A 15,571-nucleotide genomic window follows, 5' to 3' on the forward strand; every position below is an offset into this window, starting at 1 on the left:
CCGCTTCAGTTCCTAAGGCTGTTAATTATGTGATCTGCTATCTCACATTCATATTGTAAAGAATGTTCCTCATGAGCAATTGTATTGTTTATTGTATTGTTTTTTCCTAAGAAAGCCTGTGTGTATGTACACACACACACACAGTTTTTAAACTATCCAGCAGGCTAAACTTTCTGTTCAGACTTTATTACAATAACTTTCTTTTAAATTTGCAGTTCAGATAGTTTTTTTTTTTTTCTTAATGACTTTTTTTTTGCTGCTGTTTAAAACGTAAATGCCTGCACATGCCTTTGTTTTCCAAAGGTTAGAGGTCTGTCTTGAAAAAAGATAATTGTCTTTTAACATGAACTGTTCGTTATATATTACATTATATTTCTGTATATTAGGCTGTCATTTGGATCTTTATAACTGACAAGGGTTCTCTCCCTTTTTGCTTAAAGGAGAGATGATCCATACTGGAATGAGAATAAGAAGATGGCTCTGGATACAGATGCACGTTTTAGTCATGGTTCAGATTACAGTCGCCAGCAGAATAGGTTTAATGATTTTGATCACAGAGAAAGGGGACGCTATCCAGAGGGTTCTTCTGTTCCATCATCCTCTTTTGACAGGTAAGTTTAAATAATAGGGTAGGTACTTGCCTGCCATCATCTCTATGGATTTCACTCTAACTATTCACCTTAAGTTCTGAAGGTCTTAATGCAGCTGTGATTATCCTCAGGACTGTCCATTTGCGCCCTTCTCTGGAGACATTAAGTTAGCTGCCTGGTGTTATTTTTTGTGACATTTTAAAAGATTTTTTCAGATTTATTACTGTTTCACATTTATTCATAAAAAGGTTCCAATGGTTTAGGCCTGTCCTACTTGTAACTTTTTCTTAGGAAGGTAAAAAATGTGTTAAAGAATGTAAGTGGCAGGAGTCACATTGGTTGTAGACTGTAACTGTGCAGTAGATACTGGGTTCAGAACCAATGTCACATATTTCCATGAAACTTTTTCCATAATCAGTTATGAAATTTATACCACAGAATTGTAGCTGATCTTCTGTTTTTAGGCTGCAATGAAGTAGAATTAGTTTCAAGCTGATTTGAAATCTGGCATATTGTATGCTTTATGCTGGGGGGGGAAGGTCATGCAATTGCTTAAATATTATACTTGCAAAATATGAAGAGATAGATCCATTAAAAGTGTCAACTTGGGTAAAAACTTGAGTTGAGCTCAAAATGACAATGGTAGGAATCAATATATTTTGATGTGGTAGGGATCCTTGAGATGCATACTACATACACGGTAGTAAACATGTAATGTAAGGACGAATAGTATTTTTGTCTTTTTACCCATGTTTATGCATATGTGCTAAAATCAGAGTAAGATACAGACTAAGCAAATAACTCTTTCCTACTTCCAACTACTCAGGCGAGAGCGTTTTGTAAATCAAGGTGAAGCAAAAAAGACTCGCCCAACAGCACGAAGAGAAGAGCCAGGGTTTGAGAGATATCCTAAGAACTTCAGTGAGTCCAGAAGAAATGAACCACCACAGCCAAGAAGCGAACTCCGAGATACAGACAGACGGGAAGTACGAGGAGACAGAGATGAAAGAAGAACAGTGATAATTCATGACAGACCTGAAATACCACATGGTCGGCATCCAAGAGAGACTGGTTCAAATCCACCTAGGCAAACAAATTGGAAAAGTGAAGGAAGCATAAGCACAGACAAACGGGATGGCAGGTAGGTTTGCTGGACACTCAGCAAATTAATAAAGGTACTGATTCTTGCAGAAACTACTCATACTAGTAATTCCTCAAGAATTGCTGTATAAATAGAGAACAAAGCCTCTCCTGAAGAATGACAAGATCGTTTTCCAAAAAGCATTAAAGAAAACTTGGGTTGTCGTATACACTAAACCTTATCTGTAAACCTAATGCTGACTCCCAGCAGTCTATTTATGATCATGCAAAATAACATGTAATAAGGAGGCTTTTATGTGAGAACACAGATGTAAACAAATACATGCCAATTTAAAGTTTTAGAGAGCCCCTTAAGTTTTTAAATGATTTCTTTTTAAGAAGCAAACTGCAAATTGCTATGAACCTGAAAAACACAGAAAAGCGAATTTTGAAATCTGCATGTGCTGTGGTTTGGTACCAGTTCTGTTATACTGAAACAAAAATTTTGATAAAAGTAATTTTTACAGAGGTGAGAGGCCAGAACGATCAGGAAGAGAAGTGTCTGGACACGTGAGAGGTGCACCTCCTGGTAGCCGTAGCAGYGCTTCTGGGTATGGAAGCAGAGAAGGAGAACGAGGCGTCATGGGAGAAAGAGGTGGTGGAGGACAAGTGAGTCATCTGTGTGTGTGTGCGCGTGCTGCAAAATGAGTTGGGCATATAGCCAGAATACTTGCTTAATGATTTATGTAGTGCTTAGTTTGTTGTATGCTGTTAAGTCAGTTCTTTATTTTAAAACATCTTTAAAACAAACAAAAGAACTCAAAATATACAGAACTCTGTTTAGCATATTTCAGGTGGATCAGAGCAATGGCTATCTGAATGAGTTTTTAATTAGGCTTTTAATTATTTGTCACCCACCCTCCTATGTTTTCAGGGTTGTAACCTTATCCTGGTACTAGGTAGCCTAAACTAACCTGGTACTTCTAGTACAGTTTGTCACTGTAACCTATAAGGTGCGATACGGTGAGAAAGAATCTTCTGTATTGCTCATCTTTAAAGCCTGCAGACTAAATGCTTAGTGATGCTAGCTCCTGATGGGTTTAAAAATAAGTAGTTTCCTCTTCTGTAGTTACACAGAACATGCTTGTCTGTGAACATATGAGATCAAGGCAGAACTGGGAGTAAAGTACAAGCTCCTGCAACTTCACCCCTTTCTACACTCACACAATCATTACTGCAAATTAGCTCCATTTTTGTTATCTGATTATATTTTTAAAAGATTGTTGCAAGCGTGGATTAGGTGCAAATGAACTGAAATGTTAAAATGCTTGACTTTGAATAGTTACTGGAGACCTGAAAGTGCAGACTTAACTTTCTTGAAAACTTTCCTACTTTATCTACAGCATTGACTTAAAAAAAATACACTTTTCTTTATGAAAATGACTATCTCTTTCTTTCTAGCACTATAATGAAGACAGACACGTTGTTGAACGCCATAGTCGTGAAACTGGACCAAGAAAAGAGTGGCATGGACCTAGTTCTCAAGGAAGTGGGTATCATGACACAAGGAGAATGGGAGATGGCCGTGGAGGAGGTGGCATGATGTCTCCACATACAAGGTACAAAAAATACTCCTTCCTCTCACTCCCTCACTGAACTCTCAAAGCTCTGGTTGTACTTAAGAAGTGTAAGAGTCTCAGTGCAATCAACATGACTTGCTGTGGAAGGGGTTGCTGCTGCACAACATACACTTCATCCTTCCAAGCCAGCACAGGCTCTGCATTAAGTGTTTAGATCTGTTGTATTGCGAATGGCAGTATGGTTCAGCTGCACTATTCATGTACTCTATGAAGCAAGTGACTTCTTGTAAAGCCTTTTTTCTTGCATGGTTTCAAGTCTCTTTTGAGACCTCAGTTTAACAGTTCAGTGATAACAGAAGTAACAATGTTCTTACCTGCACACCAAGCTTTTAGATACTTATCACAACTTAACACTTTTTTAAAACCTTTGTTTCCAGTAACTCTTCACCAATTAATAGAGTTGTACAGATCACAGGCAATTCCATGCAGAGGGGAAGTGGCTCAGGATTTAAGCCGTTTAAAGGTGGACCTCCACGAAGATTCTAAGATCTACAACTGCTTGGTTTCAAGATAATTTATTGAAATCTCTTGTAAACTTTCTCTGATTGAAAACAGGAAATCTTGTCTGGAAATCCTGGTTAAATTTTTTTAATTTAACATGATTACTTTTCCTCTCAATTTTGGAGGCATTTTAATAGTTGCGTTGTAATTTTGGATAGTTTTTGTGTATCTTTGATAAGCATTTTCCCTGAGGCACTAGAGCTGTGTAAAACAAATTGGAGCCAAAATATTTGTTAATCCTGTATAAAAGAATAGTTTGCAGCTGTGTGCTAGTAGTTTAATTTACCAACATTAGCTCTGTGGTGTCATGCTTTAAAGTTAGCTACTTACCACAACATACACAACTATAACCTCCATTTTGAAGGTTGTCCAGGCTATTCTCTGCTTTCCAATTTGTAGAGAAATAAGATTGTTCTTGCATTACTGGGTATTATGTAACCTATTTTTGCAGAAGGTACTGTTACATTGAGTGCATTTATGTGTATTCTTGCAAATGTATTCTTTTGAAATAAACCTTCATATTCTGTATAGCTTCTGGTAAGTCTCTGAAACTGGGTCTTTGGGGAAGGAAGAGAGAATAAAACTGACATGTTGGTGTAGCAAATCAAAACAGTCTTGACAAATCCTAGTGAATAGCATGATTACTCAAAGCTCCCAAACCATTCTGTTGTAATGGAAGCATCGTCTGTCAAACTGCAGCTGTACATGTCATGACAGCTTGGTTTCTAATTGACTAAAAAAAGGGTGTTTGTCTTTCACTCGTGGATATTATTAAAATCTATGTGAGTATGCTTTTGAATTTGAATATCCCCCACGTGGGGATGTTAATGCCTTAGTAAGGATATAAGTAATTGTACTAGCCATGGGAAAAACCCATACCACTTTAAACTAGTTTCTCTAGAGACTGCAGTTGTAGACTTGTACCTGTGTTTCTTTTCATTTGCAGGGAGAGGATTACCTTTGCTTAAAAGTTAGAAAGGTAACTAACCGAAGTGTTTGAGTACTCAGAGACTCCTAAAAATTAAGACAGTCCTTAGTCTGTCTCACATCAGCAGAGATACAGAGAAGACTTTATTGGGTGCATTTTGACTGAAGCTGCAGGCTCAGCCCTGCTGAGCAGCAGGGCTTTGTGATGGTGGTGGCATGGTGCCTACAAGGCCATTGTGATGAGGCAGTCTCCATGGGGCCTGTGTCCCTGCTGTGAGTAGAGCCCCTGGCATCCTCGTGCTGAGGAGAGCCGCTCCATGAGGAGGCAGCAGCTGCCCTTGGGGCCAGAGCAGCAGGTCCCCAGCAGAGGGACAAGAAGCAGCAAGCAAATGCCTGCTGCCAAGCTGCGTATGGACTGCTGTACAACTATCTGTACTCCCAACTACTAATAGTTGGGAGTAGCTACTTTTGCCGCAGCTAAACTTTCCTGAAGAGCTCTTATGTAATTGACAGCACTTGCTTTAAATGCACCTTCCAGATAAAATAGCCTCATTGTACTGAAGGACATTAGTATTTCATAAAGGAGTTCAAACTGGGGAGGAGTCCTAGAGCTATTTGTGTGTCAAGTACCTTGTTCTATTGAACTGATTTATAAACAGTTTTAAAAATAGTACCATGATCTTTAATATTTGTATAAACAGCATACTGCAGATTTATGTAGTCATTATATAACTGAAAGCTTCCACCTTTCTAGCTAAACTTTTTCTGATTGTCTTCTTCACTGTTATGCATGTTGAAAATGTAGTGGGACTTCTGATAGTACTAGGAAGACCAGTATAAAAAGGAACAGTTTACTCATGCTTACACACTTTCCATCTACTMTAGCAAAGCTCTGGCAGACCTTTATCATAAAGTTATGTTAATGGGAGACAGTTTTTCTGTTTTTTATTAGTCATCCTTGAATTTCAGACAGGGAGTCTTCTAAAAGGCACGCTAACTCTTCCATTTAAAAAGCAAAGATTTGTTTACCACCAGTCTTTGTTAGTGTGATAAATGAGCATGAACAAACTGCTACAGATTCGGACACCTAAGGATGCTGCTCTTTCAAGCAAGTAACTTGCTTTCACTTAGTATCTGACTTCAGTTCTTGCTTTTATAGGTATAAGGAGAACAATAAGGAAAAGCAAAGCAGTCAGTCAGTCATTTACTTAGGAAAAAATTCTGAAAACAAATATGTTTGCTAGAGACATGCCAGTTTCAGCAAGACTTCAGAAATTTCATGTCTAGCACTGGTTGTGGTTCTTGGGTTCCAAGAACTTTACTAGATAATATACAATTTCTGTGTACAAATATAATGTGACAAATCTGAAATTCAGGTTAGTCTTGTATATCCTCTTGAATGCCCTGGTAACTAAGAGTAGGCTACTGTTCATACTGCTTCAGAGGGAGGTATATGTGTGGGAGTGAGTGAAAAGAAAGAGTTGAAGCTTAAGGGTTGTGCATTAGGAGACTCCTGAGAACCTGTTTGGAGCAAAGGAAGAGCCATAATCTGCAACAACTGTGTAACCAATAACTTCTAGCATTTGTTTCATTTTGTCTTTTGCAACAAAAAAAGAGCCATTGTCTGGTATCTAGACAAGAATAATTCTGGGACTTTTAGCAAGATACTTGTATCAGCCTCATGAGGCTATAATCTCATCAGTAAAGTTTACTGAAGCATGCATTAGCCTAACGAGGCCTAGTTTCAGTCCAGCTCTAAAATGAAATATTTTTGCAATACAGGTATTGCAGTGGAGTAACTGCTCAGTTCAGTTTATATTAGGCCAGACTACCACAAATGAACTTCGGTTATGTTGGTTAGAGATCTGAACAAGGTGGTGGTGTTCAGGTACAAGTACAACTTGCTAGTGACAGAGCACTGGCACAGGTTGCCCAGAGAGGTTGTGGAAACTCCTTCTCTGGAGATAATCAAGGCCCACCTGGATGCAACCCTGTCTAATATGCTGTAGGCAACCCAGCTGAGCAGGGGGGTTGGACTAGATGATCTCCAGAGGCCCCTTCCACCCTCAACCATTCTGGGATGTGGTCTCAAGCAAGAGGGATGCATCTTTTCAAACCTTTTGCTTAACGCTGAATGTCCTAGATAAGTCTTTCTTGACTAGAATCAATCAGAAATTTTAGTTAGGCTGAGTGGGTGATAGATGACTCCTGGACTAAATACATAGTTACCACACAGCCATTCTTCAGCAAGTAAAAAGATGAAAATATAGCTTTACCACAGCGGGTAGTTACAAAAACAAAGACAAGATCATGGTAGTAGAACTAGAGGACAGCATAAGAAGATTCTGGGGTGCAAAGTAATCTTTGCTAAGCACATTTGCAGTCCATTTGCTGGGTGGAAGAACTGCCAAGTATTTGGAGTGTTCAAGAGGAATTAAGAAGTAGCAGGAAGCATGTTAAATTAAACTTTCCTGGTAGCTAACCTTTCAGGAAAGATGGGAGGGGAAAGAACTTTTTGTTAAAAATAACCTCTTATGAATATTCAAAATTGACAAATAGTTAGATTTCAACTTAGACTATATCAGCAAGTGTGTCAAAAAACATTATGGTTACATAAGTAACTTATTTTGATATATTTGATAAAGCTGCTTCTGTTGTTCAGCTCTTGGAAGAAAAATTCAAGAAGTTACTAAGGCAGTATTGATCTTTCTGTAGTAGTTTCTAGGAAAAGGTACAAATTAGAGTGCATTTAAAATACAGTGTCAGTTTGATTGTACTTCATGATTCATTAAATATAGCAACACATACAAAATATGTATTTACTATATGATGAATACTTGTAGCACTTAACAGATAAAGCAAGAAATGTGAAAGTCTAAAACCTTAATTTAAGCTATAGAAACATGCAAAAGTCTCACATGTGACTTGCTATTTTGGCTATAGTAAGTAAGCTTATCTAAACATCTAAACTTCTCAGAAAAGCTATAAACAGTATTTCATGACACTTGCTTAATTAAGTAAAAATAAACGTGACTGTACATATGTAAATATTTCACTTCATATTTCAATTGAAAACACTGAAGCAAGCTGGGATGATGATGAGAAATCTGATTGAAAACAAGGTGGCAGAAGCTTTTTAAAATACTGTAAAGAAATTTTAAAATATTTAGATCAGCAGGCCTGTCCTCTTCCTCCCCAAGGTAATTTTTGACAGATTTTAGATAAATTTTGTTATTAGGAAAATTTAAATATTATAAATGAAACTTTTATTTAAGTTTGCTCACTTAAATTTATTTATGTATGATGCATTTTAGAAGTGTTCAACAAAATAGATCTAAACAGGATATTGTACTTAAACTATAGGAAAGCTGATAACCAAAGACATTTTTAAAAAGATAAGGGTATTCAACAGTTCTTTTCTGTGCGGCACATAGACAGTAACAAGTGGTATTATAATACGGAATTAGTCTTCTCTCTGAAAATGATCTAGATGTTCAAAGTTAGCTTAACAATTTACCAGGAAAATTTTGATTCTTTATAGTATTTAGAAACACTTTAATACAATATAAACAAATAAGGCTTTTAAAATGCAAAACAAATTCAGTAGTTGAACTTGTAAATGCAGTTACAATATTGGATGCTGGGGTAGCATTAAGGTGAAAAGGATTTCAATCACTTTGGTACATTTATCACTGCATTGACTGGATTTAATCACGTCATATAATTTTAAAATACAGGTTTAACTTTTAATTTTCCCTCTTTCCTGGAGGATCTACAGTGTCTTGCATTAGTTCTGATTTTTACATTTCCGGTTAAAATTGGATTTAGAGAACAAGATAAATATTAGGTGATTAACAGGCTCAGAACTAAAGTGCTGATTTGATAGAGCTTAGCAGTTGCACAATTCTGTTTGGTAAAATATCTAAGCAAAGCATCTTGAACACATTACCAATCTGCTTCAAGCAGGAAATCTCTGGAACTTTCTTAATACTTTTCATTTTTTAAAAATCTTCATTATCTTTGCAAAAAGACCCCTGTCACAACAGTTAGTATGTGAATGAATATTTGACTAACATTGCAGAACTAGTGATAACTTAAAATTCATTTTTGTATCAAACTTAAACAGTTTCATTAACAAGCTTACAAACATATATAAAATGTGATTATAAAAAGTTGTAAAAAATAAGTTATGCATCTGTTCACAAGATAAAGACAATCAAAAATCATTTATGAAACCTTTAAGAACTGCTTTCACTGGAAGCTGTAATATTAAAGACAAATCAAAAATGTCATTTAACATTAACACTGTGTCAGGTTACTGTTGGGGAAGCTGATGATGGTATTTTTCCACTCCCTTATAAAATAAGTAGCCATAAGACAATCCCTTAAAAAGTGTTAGCATTCTGTGACTTTGTGTAAGAACYAGTAGTGAGCATCTAAAAACAGATTTATAAATAATTTCTAAGGGAAAGAACAAGATACTTGATACTTCTCACTGTTTTCAGGACCACTGTCAAATTTTCAGACAACCTGTAAACAATGATTATACACTACAAAAATACTGTATAGGAAAGAACAGTCACAATAGTGGTATGTTTGTCAAATGGGATCTGATAGTAACTTGGGGAGAAGTATTAGCTGTTTTCTTTTTGCAAGTACGAACTGTATCAAAAATTAAGTCCCACTCATTTACTGAATGTCTACACCATGCTGAAATTACGTCACACAAATTAACATAAGGTAATAGTACTAATAAGTTCAAGAGTTATCTAAGCATAGGTGAAGAAACACACTTGCTACAACAGATGTCTCTTGAAAGGGGTGTATTTCTGGTTGTTTTTAAGTGGTTCTCAAAGGTCATTTTTGTCTGCTGGCCTCAGAGAGAAGATAAGATTTTTAGGAATACAAACATACTCCTGTTAACTAAGTATATTAAGGACAACCATCTGATTATTGCTGCTCTTCATGGTAACAGTCCAGATTGCTGAACTGTAGGTAGTCTGAAAATTCACAAGCAGATTCGTTGGTTTGTTCAGTCTGTCTACATTGTTACTAAATTTTTACAAGTAAACAAGGAATTTTATTTCCACAGTACTTCCCTGCAGTAAGTACAAGTCCATTTTGTAGCCTACCAAGGCTGCACTTGGGCAAAAGTTTACTATTATTTACTCACCTCGCCTATGACCTGTTTTCAAGCTTTGAATTTAAATGACTTTAATGAAATCCAACTGTAAACAAAAATAGTATTCATTGCAAAACTTTCTTTTTTGGGCTCTTGTTAATCTACAGTAATAAATCACCTAAAATTGCCACCAAACTAGTGAAGATAAAAATTCCATTGGAAATGTGCATGAATGCTGAATAGGTACCATACTAAAGTGCTAACAAATCTGAGACATAGTTAAAGTCAAAACTGAGCATATTCTTGTCAAAAGATACAAAGGTTAATCTAACACTGGCTTTTCCTGTTCACCCTCCTCCACCACCAAACCCCCCCCTGACTTTCCTATTTCATCTGAGAATTTCAAAGGGAAGTATTGATCACCCTATATTATTCTCCTTGGAAATTCCAGCTAAAGTTAGAACTCCAGGTTTCAGTTGTTCCCCTCCACCTCCAGACTTGTAGAGCTGACAGATGTTGATAATCAAATATGCAACAATGTAATAAGTTACAAAACTGGCTTAAGTGTATACTAAAATGTCATATTTCAGTTTCCTCCTTGTGTCTATACACGGTAGTACAAAGTTCAACTAAACAGACCTTTAGTAAAAATGATTTAGGACAAGCGTTTGAGTATTGTAATACTACAGGGAAAGTTTTAAAGTAAATCCTAGAACACTTTCAGCCACCGTTAATTACTGTAAGATAGCCCTGAACTGTTAACCGTTCCAATTCACAAGACAAACTATCATGAAAAATAAACTGTATTTTGTTTAGGATTAATTCTGTTCCTAATATTTACTAAATCCTTCTGAAATCTCTAGAGCCTGGGCTTGTTATAGAATTGGTAAGGTTGGCAGGGACCTCTGGAGATCATCTAGTCCAACCTCCCTTCTCAGCAGGGTCASCCAGAGCATGGTAGACAGGGTTGCATCCAGGCGGACCTTGACTGTCTCCAGAGAAGGAGACTCCACAACCTCTCTGGGCAACCTGTGCCAGTGCTCCGTCACTCTCACAGGGAAGAAATTTCTCCTCATACTCAGGCAGAACTTCTGTGGTTCAATTTCTGCCCATAAATGAGGCAGTTTGTTAGAGTTTTAAAGGCTGATGGCAGTGTACATTGCCAAACATARTATTATCTTACAAAATCAAATATAAGCTTTTTTTAAAAACTAATACTACATTCAGTGTAGCCTTATTACAGTATTACAGTAATAAGTACAGACAGTGTTACGAAGAACATCTCAAAGTAGTTTCAAAGTATATTAGGAAAGCAGCCATCTGATCTTCTGCAGTTCCTTCACAGCAAGTACAACTATAGCATGGACAAACAATCACAATAGCTTCATTTTAGCTGATACACGTAATATATTATATTGTGGACTTAGTAAGTACGTACTTGGACTTCAGACATTATACCATGAAGTCCATGTCCTCAGTATTAAAACAGATAGCATTAACTAGATAAAGATGTCATGGTTATGTCTAGTTTTACTATATCACGTTTAATGAGCTGCATGAATGTACAGTAAGGGATTAGGGAACCAAATCAGACTACTTTTCACCAGAACTTGAACAGATCACAGAAATGCAAAGGATAACATCACTAATATTATTCTGTAGCTGATTCTGTATTTTCCTCATCTTTTGACAGAGGACAAATTAGAATGTTTTGGCAATGGTAGACAGCTTTATTTAGTTTTTCTTAACTGTTCTACAGCTCTAGTATTTAAAAGCATCAGAGTTGATAAATGTAAACACTGACTTTTTGTCAGCCTTTGTTTCTGAAGGCAGAAATACTACTATCTGGATGTTGGCCAGTGTTTACCACAACTAGATTACAAGCATGAACAGTTTACTCATCAGCTTCAGATTGCACCACATAAACAAATCTAGGAAGAACTATTCAATGCAAATAGTAATGACCAGATAGGATCAGCTCATATAATGGGATTAAGACTTGTCCAAGTTTTGATGTTTTTATTGCAGAGCTCCTCGCAACAAGATATAATGAAATCCAAAGATGTTCATTAATATTTACTAAAATACAAATAAGCTTCCTATAAGTGCCCATATTCAGTTGATTTAAGTTTACTTAACATTACATTTGTTGTATGAGAAACAACGTAACATTTGTTGTTTCTCACTGCAGTTTTAGGTGCTTTCCTTGGTACGTGCCAGTGAACAAAACCAGAACAAAAGTGAACAGAAGACTCAGACAAAATATCTATTATCTCTCTTTTTTCCCGAAACACATTTAGAAAAAAAAAAAGGTGCAAGACTCTGCAATCAGGTGAAGTTTTCAAGACTGCTTAGTCTCATCTTAAGTTTGTAATTGAAAAATTACAACTGACGTCTAACTTGAAAAGTCTATGCAAGTTTTGCTAAAGACTTCAATGAGAAAAAAGAGCATTAACTCAAAGTTGAGATAGACTCACAGCATTATTTCATCCAGCTTAGTGATTTTGCTAAGGCAATTCTAAGTTTATATGATCTAAAGGCATTCTCATGAACCACAAGGTAGATAATTTCCTACATTTATGAATTTTGTAATATGTATCACTAAAGCTGRATGGAACCTAACCAAAATTGTATCAGCACTAAAGGACAGTTCCCCAAAAGACACCCACCCCCAAAAGAAAAGAAGAAAGAAATTTGATATTTTGTGGTGTGTCCCCTGCCCCCAATTTAAGTATCTTTATTTGACTTTGTGTTTGATTGTATCAAATAATCTCATTGCACACACTTTGGGTCACAGCAGGTCTGTTAGCCACATCACCACCACCTGCTTCCTTAAGTTTATAACACAACATTTGTAGTATCTTATTTCATGTTTCACCAACAAATTGCATTTAGGGAAACAGATGCCTTCATTTTCACTATACTGTTAAAATAAGTTAGTTTGGGAGAACACTGTTTATATTAAGCTAGTACTTTTCAGTTGAGTACACTTTTTTTTGAATTCTTTCCTATGGATTTCTCAGGCCTAACTATTTTATTGAAAAGTACATTGTCAAGTTTAAGTGATCTTGACTTCTACAGATACAGATACCTAACTAGAGAAAGTTCTTTAAGACTCAACACATGAAACTTCTCCACAAGCTAAGTAATCCTACAGGCCAGGAAAATAACATTAAAGGCAATGAAGAACTGCCAAGCTTCAGCAAGCTCTTCAGAAGTAACTTTCAGGTAGAGAGAGCTCTGTGATGGATGGACTCAAATTAAACAATAGAAGACTGACATTTAATAAAAATCTTTTGGGTTATTAGAGGGTTAAAACAGCTACAGTATTAACCTAGAAGCATTGTGAGAGTGAAGAGTGCATACAGGGGCAAACACTGCCAACCTCGTAAGGAGGGAGCATGCTGGTCATGATTTTGGTGAGAAGATTTGGCCAGTACATGCTCTACTGCAGCTAGATACAGCTGAGAAAACTGTCTCTAGCCACACAAGTAGCTAGAATAATAGCAAAATTAAGGGCAAATCCCTAAACAATCTCAAGAAAAGTAGGTGGCACAGAGACCTTTATGATCCCACCTTGCTTTCCTCCCCTGCATTTCCCTCTGCCCTCCCCAACCTCCTTTTCAGAGCAGATGACAGTCTGCATAAAATGACAGTGCTTTGTAAGAAAAAGCTGTTAGCAAGAAGGGGCTATGCAGAAATACTATGCAAATTAATAGACTACTACATAATTGAATTTGGATGAGAAAGTGTCATTCACCTCACCAAATTTTCCCACTCAAAATAACAATTTACCATTATATTGCTGCACATGTTTAAAAAGCCCAACAGAATTAAGTAACTAGACTTAATCACGAGATGAAACATACATACTTAAATTCTTAAATTGATGCTTGTCATTATATTGCATCCCTCTTGGCTATACAGACATTTTTCAGTGTCAAATTTTTCTTGTTACCAAGGACATTTTCTCATAGCATGTACAGAGAAATATTTGAACATTATATTGCAACCAAACCAAGGTTTGCTATTTCTGCTTTTCCCTAATATGCTTTCTGTTGAAAACATTGCATCAATTAACTTGCATATCTTGAGTTACCTGCTGTTTAAGGTTAAAGCCTTAAAAACAAAAGTTTCCTTTAATATAAAGTACATACAACTTTTAATTTATTCAGTATGTGTTTTTAAGTTTAGACTTTGCATAAACTTCAGTGATTGACTGTGATAAGCATTCCAATGGTAAGAAAGTTGATACAAGCAATAAGCTGCTTAGGGTTACAAATCTATTGTAGCAGGAAACAAAAAGATTCTGTTAGAAGTAGATCAGCTTCACCCTTTAATACCTTCTGCTGAATACACCAAAAGATTCAATTTCAAGAAGTCAAATTCCCTTTTATTAGATAAGGGAAGACTTTTTCAAGAATCCTGTGAATACAGTTTTGAAGAAACATTTAACAATAATGTGAAGTATCAAATAAGTAGATAGACTGACTAGCAATCCAACGTGATTTTATGCAGAAGAGTGTATGATTCACTTTTAGCTTGTGTGTCTGTGATCCACAAGAAGAGATCTGTAAAGACAATCTGAACACAAAATTTATTATACTGACTGGATGGCTTGCTGCAAAAAATTGTGGGGTTTTTTTGCGCATTATGTTTAAGTGAATTTTCAAGAATGCTAATTTTATTCTCTAGTATTACAGTCTTTATTTGGATCTGCTCTGTTGGGTCTTAGATTCCACATAAATATCACTCAAAAAAAAAAAGTAGATTTGAGCATTCATAAAGTGCCTCTTAGAAAACCATTTTACACCATGGCAGTGCTTGATTTTTTGCTAATTTTAAGAATACTTATTTAACTTTTTATACAACTACAGTATACAGCAACAAATTATATGATTCCGTGTCTTCTGTGCTAGCTTTTATCTATCTAAATAGAAATTCTACTCTACTCTTCTGGACAACTTAATATACCTTGTGTAGGCCTTTAGAGTATGTGCATGCTAACTGGATAAACATATTTAAAATATAAATGTGTACCCTTTCTCCAGAACATGAGCTTTGAAAARGACAGCAAATAAAAGTAAAGAAACCAGAAATACACATCATCTTACTGGTGATCTATGAGTTTTTATCTAATGTTGTTTTCCAAGTTCAGTATTGCAGATAAAATCAGTTCAAGGCTATAGTTGAACCATTTTTTGGATTCATCAGATGCTATCATTGATACCAACTGATATTGTATTTTTTGGAATGTTAAGTTAGGACATTAAACTTCAACGTTTTTCATATTAACAAGCTCCTGTGCTTATAACTCTACCACTAACAAACTCAAATAATGGAAAACAATGCCCTAGATATCAGAAATTCTTTACCTTTTTTCCAAAGCTTCAAGACCTGTAAAGAAAAAGGATATTAATAGAAAACTTTTTGAACAATATGTCTGTTATCCCAAATAATCTGAAACCCTTTACTCCTTTATTAAAGGAGAAACTGAGTTATCTGGGAAGTTCAGACTTTATGCTAAGAACTGACATTTAACTTTTCTCCCATTGTAACCAAATGACAATATTATCATCACTACAGTATCTTAGGTTTCAGGCATATCTGCCTGATATACTGGAAATCTTCCACAAAATCTTCTAATACTAGCAAATTTCTTGGGCAAAAAGATACCCTTGATTATCAACATGTGTGCTCAAGTTAAATCT

The 15,571-nt window shown here is 35.9% G+C and overlaps 1 protein-coding gene across 1 annotated transcript in view; it reads left to right on the plus strand.

Moving 5' to 3' along the window:
• Nucleotides 1–4,341, plus strand: part of SLTM (SAFB like transcription modulator) — a 33,994-nt gene extending 29,653 nt beyond the window's left edge. The window contains exons 18-22 of the mRNA XM_085303658.1: nt 441–611; nt 1,417–1,731; nt 2,198–2,339; nt 3,132–3,289; nt 3,688–4,341. Of these exons, the coding sequence (XP_085159784.1) occupies nt 441–611; nt 1,417–1,731; nt 2,198–2,339; nt 3,132–3,289; nt 3,688–3,796 (895 nt within the window). The 3' untranslated portion in view covers nt 3,797–4,341. The remainder of the gene's footprint in view (nt 1–440; nt 612–1,416; nt 1,732–2,197; nt 2,340–3,131; nt 3,290–3,687) is intronic.
• Nucleotides 4,342–15,571: the final 11,230 nt, after the last annotated feature.

The sequence above is a fragment of the Rhea americana genome, unplaced genomic scaffold (assembly GCF_003343005.1).
Source record: "Rhea americana isolate MKP2758 unplaced genomic scaffold, rheAme1 scaffold_2, whole genome shotgun sequence".
Taxonomy (NCBI): domain Eukaryota; kingdom Metazoa; phylum Chordata; class Aves; order Rheiformes; family Rheidae; genus Rhea; species Rhea americana.